General features: G+C 35.1%; 1 protein-coding gene across 23 annotated transcripts in view; it reads left to right on the top strand.

Annotated features, from left to right (window-relative positions):
- Positions 1 to 14,455, top strand: part of RIMS2 (regulating synaptic membrane exocytosis 2) — a 603,774-nt gene that overhangs the window by 118,807 nt on the left and 470,512 nt on the right. For 14 of the 23 annotated variants that reach the window (XM_027561367.1, XM_027561351.1, XM_027561359.1 and 11 more), the window contains one exon: positions 4,226 to 4,436. In XM_027561367.1, coding sequence (XP_027417168.1) covers positions 4,226 to 4,436 — 211 coding nt within the window. Of the gene's footprint in view, positions 1 to 4,225; positions 4,437 to 12,369; positions 12,382 to 14,455 lie in introns of all 23 variants that reach the window. The other 9 variants (XM_027561358.1, XM_027561345.1, XM_027561365.1 and 6 more) reach the window with 1 other exon arrangement.

The following is a 14,455-nucleotide window of genomic DNA, read 5'->3' as shown; positions in this document are numbered from 1 at the left end:
GAGATGTGGGTCCAATCCCTGGGTCAGGAAGATACCCTGGATTAGGAAATGGCAACCTGCTACTGTATTCTTGCCTGGCAATTCCATGGACAGAGAAGCCTGGCAGGCTACAGTCCGTGGGGTTGCAGAGTTGGACATGACTGAGCTACTGAGCGCACACACTGATTATAGGTTAGCACTTTGAAACTGACTGTTTTTTAAAAGTCAAACTTATTTAAGGTTGTATTTATTACCAGTAAAATTCACTCCTTTGAGGCATACACTTCAGTAAGTTCTAGAAAACATACACAGTAATATCTACCACCATAATCAAGACACAGGTTATTTTCCTCACCCCAAACGTTCTTTGCATCCCTTTGTAGTCAGTCCCCTTGTTCTACTCCACTCCCTAGCAACCACTGATCTGATGTCTGTCCTTATAATTTTGTCTTTTTCTGTTACATAAATTAAATCATACCATATAAGATTGGACAATCTGTGATCCACAGGCCACATCTGGCCCACTACTTGTTTTTGTATAACCAGTGAATTAAGAATGGCTTTTACATTTAAAAAATGTTGAAAAAAATTGTTTTTTTAATAATATTTTGAGATTATAAAAATGACATGAAATTCAAGATTCAGCATCCATAAATAATATTTTATTGGAGCATAGCTATATCCATTCATTTACATATTGTTGTTGGCAGGTTTCTGGTTCATGCTTTTTAAATTGTGTTGAAGGTCTAGAGCCTATATCTTGCCTAACCTAGCTAAGAAGTCTTTGTTGAACCCAAGGCCACACTTTTCTTCAATGTTTTCATCTACAAGCTTTATACTTTTAGTCATTTTATTTAGTTCTGTAATCTATTGTTTACAGTTTTGTAATACATTGAGTTAATTTTCATATAGGTATGAAGTATGGGTTAAGGTTTATTTTTTTACACAATGGATTTCCAATTACTATTTTTACACATGGATTTTCCATTGTTTTAAAGGACTATACTTTATTGTTGAGTTACGTAGGCATCTTTTTAAAAAAGTAGTGACCATTTAAGTATTGGACTGTTCTGGACTCTGTTTTATTGTATGTGTGTTTAGGCTTTACCAATATTTGATTACTTCTGTAGTTTTTATGGTAAGTCTTGAAATTAGGTAGTGTGAGTTCTTCAGTTATTTTCTTTTTCAAAATGTGTTGCCTAATTGGAGAGTTTTGCTTTTCCATACAAATTTTAGATTTAGCTTGTCAATTTGTTTAAAGAATTCTTGCTGAGATTGTGATTTGAGATGACATTGAATCAATTTATAGAGAATTGATATCTTAACAGTACTGAAACTTCTCATGATGAATATAGAATATTTCTCCTATTAATTAGATCTCTTTTAATTCTTAGTATTTTATAGTTCTTACCAAAGAAAGTCTGCTTATGTTTTGCTAGATTAATACCTTAGACTTTTCTTTCTTTTATTTTTGATGCCTATTGCATACTACTTTAAAAAATTTTGATTTCCAACTGTCTATTGCTAGTATACAAAAATGCAATTGTTTTTTGTATATCGAGCATGTATCTTGTGACTTTGCTGCTGCTGCTGCTGCTAAGTCACTTCAGTCGTGTCTGACTCTGTGTAACTTCATAGACGGCAGCCCACCAGGCTCCCCTATCCCTGGGATTCTCCAGGCGAGAACACTGGAGTGGGTTGCCATTACCTTCTCCAATGCATGAAAGTGAAAAGTAGAAGTGAAGTCGCTCAGCGACCCCATGGACTGCAGCCTACCAGGCTCCTCCGTCCATGGGATTTTCCAGGCAAGAGTACTGGAGTGGGTTGCCATTGCCTTCTCTGTGTGACCTTGCTAGACTCATCTATTATAGGAGTTTTTTTTAATAGTTTCTTTGGGACTTTATACATAGACAATTATGCCATCTGCTCAGTTTAAAAATATTCCTTTCCAACCTCTATGGTTTAATTTTTATTGTTTTTCTTCCTTTAATGCATTAGCTAGGATTTCTAATCCAGTGTTGATTAGGAGTAGTGAGAGACACCACCTTGCTTTGTTCTTGATTTTAGGGGGAAAGCACTCAGTATTTCAAATACAACCCTTTTGTGGATGCTGTTATTGAGTTAAGGAAGTTTCTGTCTATTCCTAGTTTGCTGATTTAGGCACTTTCTCGGCATATTTTGACATAATCATATGTTCTTTCCCTTTGTTGTTGTTAGTTGCTAAGTCATGTCCGACTCTTTGCAACCCTTTGAACTGTGACCCGCCAGGCTCCTCTGGCGGGATGGGATTTCCCAGGCAAGAATATGGGAGTTCCCAGGCAAGAATACTGGAGTGGGTTGCCATTTCCTTCAGAGAATCTTCCTGACCCAGGGATCAAACCTGGGTCTCCTGCATTGCAGGCGAATGTTTTACCGCTGAGCCACTGGGTGTGAAATCACTAGTCAGGTCAGGGGCTCAGATAGGTCTGGATGGTGTCGGTATCTTTAGGGCACTACTGTTTTCAGATTTCTCTAACAGAGAGCTCCTGCTGCTTTTTGCTTGGGGTGAATGCAGGAGTACTGTAAGTTTGTTTGGTTTTGTTTGTTTTTTTTATGTTTTGGTACCCCTTCAGCTGTTCTTACCCACTTACATCACAGAGGGAGAGGGCCTCTCTCCATGTTCTTGCCCATTCCCTGGCAGCAGAATACTGGTGCTTATTTCTTGATACTGGGCTTGTGATAGGGTTGGGGTGTTCTGTTGTGTGTTTTCCATCTTCCATCTTTGACAGGCTCTGTCTACGAGGGCCTCAGGGATGAGGCCTGCTCAGAGTTCTTATTCTCTTTTTCCCAAGTAAGGAAGTTGGCTTGGCGTCTCTGAATGGTTTAGGGCAGGAGTTTCTACCTCCCCCTTTGTGATAAAAGCCTTTGATCTGTGGGCAAGCTCTTGGCTGAAGATGATTTCCTGTCTCTCCTTCATGAAAAGAGGGGTTTTCCCCTCCCAAGCTTTTCCCTAGCTGTAGTAGATCTTTGCCTTTGTCCTGGGGATGACAGAGTTTACTCCCTTTTCCTGTGGCTTACAGCTTTGGCTTTTTTAGGAGAAATAGTCTGGGGAATTCCTGTGTTGTAGTAGCCACTAGTCAGTCACTTCTGTTATATTTGTACATATGCACCCCCAAAAGGTTCTTTTTGTTCTTATGTCCTGCTCTCATTGTTCCTCATGAATAACCAGTACAGGTATGTGGAAGAGTGCTTGTGATCCTGGGCCCATAGCTATTCCAAATTGTCATGTTAGCCCACACTTGACTTTTACAATTTGTTAAATAAAATTTTAGTGAATTTCCTCATAACTGTCTGGTGGCCACCTCTTTCTCCTATGCTCTGCCAAAGGTGAAATAGTGTGTCCCATTGTTCTTTGGAAGGGTTTGTCTTGGAGTTCAGATTATTTGCTTATCTTATAACCCTCAACTCTCTGATGGGATCAAGAGAAGTTATGCTTTTGTAGATTATTTAGCCTTTTGTCCTTTTTAGGATGAGAGTGACATTATTTGCAGCTTTGTAAATCTTATGCATTAGTTCTGACTAGGAACTTTGATTTGTAAATCAAAATTATAGTTTTAATCATTTAAAACCATCTTTTATAGAGATAATAATAAAAGTTTTATCACTATTTATTTTTAACTAGAATCTGTAACGGCCTTACTTTTATTTGTACTGTCTTATTTGGTAGACTCCTAATATTTCAAGTGTCTTTGCAGCCAACTAATGTCCAGGTTGTTGAATAGATTTGGATAGTTAATGAGACCACTCATCCAATGTTTTCCTCTCTGTTTTGATTCTTAATTGCATTCCAGTTGAGATTCTGTCTCAGTGATTTGAAGTTGATAGGTTTTGGTTTCCCTGTGCAAGTCATATCGCTCAGTCTATTTCTGAAGCTAAACTCTTGAAAAAGTAACATTATAAATATTTCATGGTATATGATTGAAAACATATTGCAGATAGTTGGTAGACATTTTACAATTACCTTTCAAAGAAGTATGTTAATTGTACTGTTTATCAAATTAGCATGTATATCAGAAGTTAGAACTAGTTACACTTTTACGATGTTGTGTGCCATAAAAGATGTTATTGTCAACAGAAAGTTAAATTTTTATTCTTTATTCTCACATGGATTTTTCAGGTATAAAATTGTGTCCACAGATTGTGGTAATTATTACTATTTTTTGAGACCATCAGGAAACCAAATTTTTCTTGTCTGTGTTCTCTGCAGAAAACTTCATCAGCAGTTTGAAATGTATAAGGAGCAGGTAAAGAAGATGGGTGAAGAATCACAGCAGCAACAAGAACAGAAGGGTGATGCTCCAACCTGTGGCATCTGCCACAAAACCAAGTTTGCTGACGGATGTGGCCATAACTGTTCATATTGCCAAACCAAGTTCTGTGCTCGCTGTGGAGGTCGCGTGTCGTTACGCTCAAACAAGGTACAGGATGAAAGCTGAACTTCGTAATTCTCTCATACTTAAGCTCATCGTGAATAAAATAGACAACTGAAATTAGCATTCAGGTTAATCAATGAACAGAAACCTTCCCTAGTGTCTTCAGGTCAGATAAAAGAATTAAAAAAACTTTCCTCTGAATTAAAAAGGTATTTATCTCATTGTTTTTGTTCTTTAGCTTATGATCTTTTAGGCTCATAGGATCTTAGACTTTCAAAGATGAAGAGAATTTAGAGATCAGTTGGCCTAATTCCTTATTTTATAGATGTAGATAACTCAGATCCAGAAACACTAGAGTTCATTCTTAAAGTCACACAGCTGGTTAATGTTTGAGTTGTGTCACAGCTTTTTCGATTACCTCACATAATTTTATCAACTTGGTAGATCTGCTCTTCTTTGGCCTGTATTTCCTTTCTTTCTGAAGGAGGCTCTTTCCGGCTTTGAGATTCTATGTTTCATAATTTTATAGCTTTTGAGGCTACAATACCCTTTATTTTTGTTTTAACATTAATGAAAAAAACATTAGAATATGGAATTTAAAGAAGAAATGTTCAGGCTGGGTTTCACACCTGTTCTAGATTTTTGTAGTTTATCCATCCACTTTAGGGAATATATTAATATTTCCCAAAGAATGCTATGCTGAAATTAGCAAAAGAAGTGTTTTAAATGGTCTCAATTAGTTCTTTATAATTTGCATTTATCTCCTTCTTAGTAGGAGATATTTATCACCCAGTTCTTAGGGAGCTTAAAAATATGAAGCTGATGTCTTTACATACATTACTTAGGCATAATGGGAATTTGTTACCCTTTGTGATTTAATTTCTCCATTTTCTCATTGCTTCCCTTTTCTCATTCTTTTGTTTTACCCAGAACTAGTAACTTTTCTTTATCTTTCTCCCTGGTTACCTGATTATTTTTCTTCTCCTTGACTAGTTGTGTTGGCTAGAAACTTTAGTAGAATTTTGAGTGGAAGTGATGAGAAGAGACATTCCTATTTTGTTCTCATCTTGTGGAGAAAGCATTCACTATTAAGTATTATGTTAGCTGTCAGCTCTTCATAAATGTTGCTAAAAGTTTTTGTTTGTTTGTTTACCTTAAGAATAGATGTTGAATTTTGTCAAATACTCTTTCTCCGTCTATTGTGATTGATTATATGTTTTTGCTTTCTTTGTTAATATGGTGAACTACTTTGATTGATTTTGAAGTGTTAAACCAACTCTGTATTCCTGGAATAAATCCATTTGGTTATGATGGATTATATCTTTTACATGTTAATTAGTTGGATTAGATAAAATTATGTTTACAGTTTTTGCTTTTGTGTTTATGAAGGTTAATATCTGTAGCTTTCTTTTCTTGTGATGTCTGTCTTTGAGTTTGGTATTAGAGTAATGCTGGCTGGATAAAATGAATTGGGCAGTATTTCTTTCTCTTCAGTATTTTAGTAGAGTTTCTGTAGAGTTGGTATCATTTATCCTTTAATGTTTTATAGATTTTACCAGTGAAGCCATCTGGGCAAATGGTTATATTTTGGGGGGAAAGTTTTTACATACAGTTTCAATTTAGTAGATATAGGATTATTCAGGTTATCTGTTTTTTTTTTTTTTCTTGAATGAGCTTTGGTAATTTGTATCTTTCAAAGAATTTGTTTAGTTCCTCGTATGTTGTTGACTTTATTAGTATCATATATTCCATTATCATTCTTTTAATGTCTGTATAATTTGTAGTGATGCTGCCTCTTTCATTCCTGATATTGGCAATTTGTATCTTCTCTCTTTTTCCCTCTTCAGACTGACAGATACTGACCTATTTTATTGATATTATCAAAGAACCAGTTTTTTGTTTTATTGATTTTTAAATTGTTGACTTCTTATTTCATCTTTATTATTTGTTTTCTGCTGCTCACTATGGGTTTAATTGTCTCTTCTTTCTTCTGGTTTCATAAGGTGGAAGCTGAGGTTATTGCTTTGAGATGTTCCTTCTTTTCTAATACAGGCCTTATGTGCTATTAATTTCCCCTAAGTACTGCTTCAGTAGCATCTCTCAAATTCTCATATGTTGTCTTTTCATTTTCACTCAGTTGAAACATTTTCTAATTTTACTTTTTTTTTAACTTATGAATAACTTAGAAGTATGTTATTTATTTTTTAAATATTTGAGGTGAAAGTTTCTAGAGATCTTTCTGTTCATGATTTTTAATTTCATTCTGTTGTGGTCCCAAATATACTTCGTATGCCTTGAGTCCTTTGAAATGTACTGGTACTTATTTTATGGCCCAGACTGTGCTTTATTTTGACAAATGTTCTGTGTGTTCTTGAAAAGAGTGTATATTCTGTTATTTTTTGACAGTGGTTTTAAATGTTCAGTAGGTCAAATTGTTTAATAGAGTTGTTCAATTCTACTAAATCCTTGTTTATTTTCCACATTGTTTTTTTCTACCAATTATTAAAAGATGGGTATTCAAATAGTAACTCTCAGTTTTATCAACTTTGACTTTATATATTTTAAAGTTCTGTTTTTAGTTGCATAAGCAGTTGGGATCATTACATCCTATCAAATAATTGGCCCCTTTATAATTGTTAATGGAGAAGGCAATGGCAACCTACTCCAGTACTCTTGCTTGGAAAATCCCATGGATGGAGGAGCCTGTTAGGCTGCAGTCCATGGGGTCACTAAGAGTCGGACATGACTGAGCGACTGCCCTTTCACTTTGCACTTTCATACATTGGAGAAGGAAATGGCAACCCACTCCAGTGTTCTTGCCTGGAGAATCCCAGGGACGGGGGAGCCTGGTGGGCTGCCATCTATGGAGTCACACAGAGTCGGACACGACTGAAGTGACTTAGCATAGCATCAGTTCAGTTCAGTTCAGTTCAGTCGCTCAGTCATGTCTGACTCTTTGCGATGCCATGAATAGCAGCACACCAGGCCTCCCTGTCCATCACCATCTCCCGGAGTTCACCCAGACTCATGTCCATCGAGTCAGTGATGCCATCCAGCCATCTCATCCTCTGTCATCCCCTTCTCCTCCTGTCCCCAAACCCTCCCAGCATCATAGTCTTTTCCAATGAGTCAACTCTTCACATGAGGTGGCCAAACTACTGGAGTTTCAGCTTTAGCATCATTCCTTCCAAAGAAAGCCCAGGGCTGATCTCCTTCAGAATGGACTGGTTGGATCTCCTTGCAGTCCAAGGGACTTTCAAGAGTCTTCTCCAACACCACAGTTCAAAAGTATCAATTCTTCGGCGCTCAGCCTCCTTCACAGTCCAACTCTCACATCCATACATGACCACTGGAAAAACCATAGCCTTGATTAGACGAACCTTTGTTGGCAAAGTAATGTCTCTGCTTTTGAATATGCTATCTAGGTTGGTCATAACTTTCCTTCTAAGGAGTAAGCATCTTTTAATTTTATGGCTGCAGTCAGCATCTGCAGTGATTTTGGAGCCCCAAAAAAATAAAGTCTGACACTGTTTCCACTGTTTCCCCATCTATTTCCCATGAAGTGATGGGACCGGATGCCATGATCTTCGTTTTCTGAATGTTGAGCTTTAAGCCAACTTTTTCACTCTCCACTTTCACTTTCATCAGGAAGCTTCTTAGTTCCTCTTCACTTTCTGCCATAAGGGTGGTGCATAGCATAGCATAATTGTGAAATGACTTTCTTTATTCTTGGAAATATTCTTGGCTCTGAAATATTGTATTTTATCTGATCTTACTATAACCATTCCAACTTTCTATGGGTAGTAGTAACATTGTTTATGTTTTTTCTTCTTGCCCAAGTGAGACTAAACTTAAATCCCAGTTTTGTTATTTACTAGTTCTGTGACCTAGTATAAGATGCTTAGTCTCTCTGCCTCAGCTTCTTCACCTGTAACTAGAAGTAATAATAGTACCTATCTTACAAGGCTATTGTGAGGACAAAATGAGTTAATATTTGTGCAACACTTAGGCATATACCTGGCATACTCACTGAATGCTTTTAAAGTGTTTTGCAGTAATTTCTATAGTATTGCTTCTTACCTAACAGGGATGTAGGGTCCCATGAAAGAACCTTTCACATATGTTTTCTTATTCAATTAAATGATCATATTTTATATTGGGTTAGTGTGTTCCTTGTTGCACACCTAAACTGATTCCGTCATTATGAATATATATGTAAAATATATAAGGTAATTCTAATCTTTAATCTTTGAAATGACCATTTAGTCTTTTTTTTTAAACACAGACTAAGTGTAAAACTGAAATAAATATTCAAATGATTCAATTGAAGATTCATTTGTAGTCATTTTAAAATATCCAGATTTTCCATTTGTTTAAAATTAAACTACTACTCCACAGCTGGTTTTTATTTTTCACATGAGATTTTAATGTCTTAAGGACCTTGATAATATTTCATATTTATACATTACCTTTGTTTTTCAAGCAACTCAATTCTAGTTTGATTAAAATCACTTTGGACAAATACAGTGAAACTTTAAATTGTGTTACTAAAATTTGATTAGAAGAGATTGCTCGTCCTTTTTTTTTGAACTTTTTTCCCTTGGAGGCTTGCCAGTTCAAAGAGAAGAGGTATTTTGTTGATATTGGGTCATTATCCTTACTTTTCCTTTTTCCTTTAACAATTTCCTTGGGAGATTTTATTCATTTTCATAGCTTCAGATTCTGTTATATGCTGATGATTTACAGATGTGATTTCACTAGCCGGATTATTCTTTTGCGCTACAAGTCTATCTATGTAGCTTCCTGCTGAAAATCTAGGCTTAGATGAATTAATAGTCACCTCATATTCACCTTATCTATACTTGCATTCATTATTTTCCACCAAATCTGCTTCTCATGTGTTTTTTTCTCTCAAGGAATTGCCTTCTTATTCACCTGGTTGCTCAAACCAAGCTCTGGGAATGATTCTCTTTCTTCCTCAATCAGGTCTTGAGGGGCCATACTTCTCCATATCTCCTAAATCAGTTTACTTCTTCTCTTGCTACTATTATGGTTCATACCACTATCACATATGTTTCTTACCTGAAGTATTGCAATAGCTTCCTAACTGTTCTTTCTGCTTCTGGACTTTTCTTCTTCCAGTCTGTCTGCACATTTTAGCAAAGTAAACACTTTATAAAATAGTAGCAATGTTGTGCCTTATTTATAAATTATGTACTAGATTTTGTGTTGACTTTTTATCCTTACTGGAAGATAGTAAAGATACAATGGTAGAGTAATATTTCATATGTGTATTATAGCTAAATTTTCCACGTATATGTTATAGCTAAAATTTAACCTGTATTATCTGTTAAGAGGGATTGAGTGTGTGCCAGTTTGCTTTAGTCGTGTCCAACTCTTTGTGGCCCTGTGGACTGTAGCCCCCCACGCTACTCTGTCCATGGAATTCTCCAGGCAAGAATACTGGAGGGGGTTGCCATGCCCTCCTCCAGGGGATCTTCCTGACCCAGAGATTAAACTTGCATCTCTTATGTCTCTTGCATTGGCAGGTGGGTTCTTTACTACTAGTGCTACCTGGGAAGCCCTAAGAGGGATTAACTATTAGCAAATTCATTAGTTAGACTTCATGTTTTTTTTTCTTTTTAAGAACAATTTCTGCAATGTGAGTTACTTTATGAAAGTATTATGCTTCTAAGCTTTTGCCAGATTACTAACATAGTTAACTGTGAAGACTTTAGTTCATACATGTCAGATATAATTTAGTCATTCCCAGCCGTGCTGTGCTTAGTTGCCCAGTCATGTCTGACTCTTTGTGACCCCATGGGCTGTAGCCCCCTGCAGGCTTCTCTGTCCCTGAGGATTCTCCAGGTAAGAATACTGGAGTGGGTTGCCATGCCCTCCTTGAGGGGTCTTCCTAACCCAGGGGTCATTCCCAGCTAACTTGTATCCAAATATGCCAGGCACGTTTGAGCTTTTGTACTTTTTACATATTCCATGTTCTTTGCATAAAATGTTCTCCCTCACTGGTCTTGCCAACATTCTTTAGAGGCCTACTTACATCTCAGAAGCTTTCAATTTTTTTTCCAAGTTCTGTTATCTCATCAGTCATTTGTGTTTCCATAGTGTCTTATTCTTCACTTGCTTTCAGGCAGCTTTCTGTTCTGCAGTGATTTGTTCAGTTCCCTCTCAATACATGTAGTTCCTTGATGGCAAGAACTGTCTTACTCACTTTTTATGTTTCATAAATCTAATATAGTACCTGATACATATATGTGAGTGCTCCATAAATGATTTTTGTTAAACTAAATGGTCACCAGTAGTTTTCTTTGACTGCATACAATTGCTTTTCTTTTTTACAATAGCTTTTATATGACCTGTAGTTTTAACATTTGTAACAAATGAATCAGTCAAGATCATAATACAGAGGATGCATCTTATCCCTTCTACACAATATCCTGTGTTTTAATCAGCTAGAGTATCAGATATAGAACTGTGTGTCAGGCACTCTATATGGAGAGCTTTTCATATTGTTTAATTCTCAGGAAACTGTATAAAGTAAATATTAATTTCCTATTTTGCAGATAAGGAAGTAAAGGTCTAGAGAGCTTAAGAAAATTGCATAAGGTATACAACTAGAAATGTTTCAGAGAAACAATGATGCCTAAAAAGACATGATTTTAATTTTTAATTTATATAACTTATAATATATCAGGTCATTATTATTACATTATGAAGTATTATGATCATTATTTATGTTTAATTAGAGATGAATGTAATAATTTTAAACTTTACCCTATTTAAATATGTTCTCTTGACCAAATCATGCATCTTATTTATTTATTTAATATTCATTTCTATTGTGGTTTATTATAGGATATTGGGTATAGTCCCACGTGCTATACACTAGGACCTTGTTGTTTACCCATTCTATATAAGTTTTCATCTGCCAATCCCAAACTCCCAGTCCATCCCTCCTTCATCTCCCCTACCCCTTGGAAACCACAAATCTGTTCTCTGTGTCAGAGTCTGTTTTTTGTATTGTAGATAAGTTCATTTTGTCATATTTTAGATTCTACATACAAGTGATATCATATGGTATTTGTCTCTTTCTGGCTTCCTTTACTTAGTATGATAATCTCTAGGTCCATGCATGTTCCTACAAATGGCGTTATTGCTTTTTTTTAATGACTGAGTAGTATTTCATTGTATATATGTACCACATCTTTTTAAATTTTTATTTTATTGGAGTATAGCTTATTTATAATGTGGTATTAGTTTCAGGTGTATAGCTAAGGGGTTCAGTTATACATGTAGTCATTCTTTTTTATATTCTTTCCTTAAAACTCAGTTATCTTACATATTATTTTATTTTTTACATTTATAATGTTAGGAAACTATAACCCCAAATTACCAATTGTGATCAATAATATTTTGTCTTTAATGACTATTTCTACTTATTTTTTCTTTTAAGTTATAAAGTTTAGAAGGCTTAAATTAATGGGACAAATAACTTTTAGAAGTAATATGAATAATTCATGTAGAATTATATTTTGTCAGTTTTTGATTGTATATGATGAAATTAAACATTGATACTGTGTTTTATTATCTTTGTACATAAAAGCTTTTTTCTTTAACGTTTTTTAGTTTTTTCCTTTGAGTTAATTGAGTGCTCAATTAAGATTTTATTTGTGGAAAGAACATTCTCCTTTTTCTGATGTTTGGATATTTACTTGCTTTTGTAGAAATTGTTCTCTTTATATGTCTTAATATATTCTAGTATATAGCGTGCTCTTGCTTGAAATGTATGGAAAAGTTTTTCCTCTTAATGTTTATATTTTGGTCAAAATGTAGTTTAAAATTTTCCAGAATTTTAATTTCATTGTCTTAAAAAGTTTGTTTTAAGAATGGAATTAATTATTTATTTTTTGTTTTGTCTTTTCTGTCCTTTCTAACTTGCTTTCGTGGATATTCACACCAGGAGGACAAAGTGGTTAGAGTCTTTTTTCTGTCTAATATTATTTTTTTCTTATTGTTATTAATGCTAATTTAATTTTATAGTTATATTTAATTTATTTACTCAAGTGTTTTGTTACAGTTGTAGTGCATGATAATTGCTAAACAGTAAGATATATTTTAAGCATGCTGAGTTTACAGAGACATTTAGTTTATTATATTATAGTGACAATTTGTTTATTTTACTTGATTCTTAAAGAAGCTTGCCTTTTTAGAATTTAGTATTTTTTAAAGGAAATGTGTTTTTATAATATTTATAATATTTCTCATTGTGATAAGAATTCCTTTAATCTTATTATGTCCCCTAAACTGATCATTGTACTGGTCAGAATTTTTAAAATAAGTTTCTGAGTTAGTATAAACATTCAGTTTTTGTAATAATGAGTCACAATAACGTTGAACATGGGTTTTCCGAAGTATATAATCATAGTTAAGTATTTAATATATTTTAATTTTTCTCAAAATATGTTTTAGAGATTGGTAAAATGCTTTTTATCCTCATGTTGAATATTATATATAACTATAATTTACAAATTCTTAGAAATATAAAATTTGATAATAGATTATAATAATCTGCTGATATCTGTTAGAAGTCTGATTTGAATTTGGATCTGCTCTGGAGCCTGGTGACTTCCTGCAAACACAGATAGATCTTTCTGTTCTGATTCTTTATGATGAATCAGACTAAAACTTGAAGTCTTTTCAAGTTTTCCAAATTCAAATTGGCATAAAACCCAAAGGGAATATCCTTTAGCTGAGGTCTTCTAAATAGTGCCTTCTTGTCATTTGGAGCCTCTTCATTCTCTTTGGTCTTCAGTTACTAGGTTGGAGATAATGTAGACATTGGCAAATACTGATGTGAGTTTAGAATATGAACCCTCTGAGCAAAAGAAAAGATACCGTGACTACCCAGATGGTATAGTCTTTAACCCAGAGCAGGTCCTCTGAAAAACTTGCCAGCTTTCTACCAGTCAGCTGTATTATTTGACTCTCACATAGTACAATTCAGGAAATTCAAAGCCGTTTAGAGTCTCTGCTGCAACTTTTGTGTCTAGAGTTAACACAGGGTACATAATGGTTTGATTATTGTCTGTAGTTTTCACAATGAATTCTGACACCTATCCCAGTAATGAGACATATAGTAGTAGTTCAGCTATAGAAATTATTTTCATGTACTGACACAATTTCATAATGTAGCAGTCTATATTTTAAGCCATGGATTGATTAACAGATAAAACAATACTAATTTTATGTGGATTTGGAGCATTGCGGTTAAAATTTAACAAGTCTTTCTGTGATATTCTTTTTGCACTAGTGTTCAATAGAACTTTCACCAGTGATGAAAATATTTTATGTCTTTACTGTAATACTATAGGCGCTAGTCACATGCAGCCATTGAACACTTGATTTGTGGCCAGTGTGACTGAGGAATTGAATTTTCAATTTAATTTTAATCAAATTTGAATAGTTGTATGCGGCTAGTGGCTAAAGAGAGCCCAAGTCTGGATAGCAAGCACTGTCTGACTATTAAACCTCTAAGGCAGTTCCCTGCACTCAGAGTAGCAGTATGATGTGTGTACTGTCAGTGGAGATGTAACTGGACAGAACACAGAAGGGTAAGTGTCATTGCCAACCTCATATATAGCCAAGAAGGATAATGGACAAGGGACATCCTCCCAAAGGGTAGAACCAGGGCATATGATGATAATAAGTGTAATAGTCAATGGAGAACCTAGATACCAGGTAGAAAAACCAAGGAAATTAAGGTATTGTTTTTGTAGGGATTACTGTGTTCCGCAGACAATCAGCCATGGGTATATTTCTCATTCTTCCTGCTTTTGAATGAGAGTTTTTGTTGCAGTTATATCATTTTGTATTGGATGTACTGAGAACAGATAACTTGGCTTTCATTGTATACTGCTGCTGCTACTGCTAAGTCACTTCAGTCATGTCCGACTCTGTGTGACACCATAGACGGCCTTCTACCAGGCTCCTCTGTCCCTGGGATTCTCCAGGCAAGAACACTGGAGTGGGTTGCCATTTCCTTCTCC

Source organism: Bos indicus x Bos taurus, chromosome 14 (genome assembly GCF_003369695.1).
Source record: "Bos indicus x Bos taurus breed Angus x Brahman F1 hybrid chromosome 14, Bos_hybrid_MaternalHap_v2.0, whole genome shotgun sequence".
Taxonomy (NCBI): domain Eukaryota; kingdom Metazoa; phylum Chordata; class Mammalia; order Artiodactyla; family Bovidae; genus Bos; species Bos indicus x Bos taurus.
The sequence above is the reverse complement of the archived record's forward strand: the minus strand, read 5'-3'. Positions and strand labels throughout refer to the sequence as shown.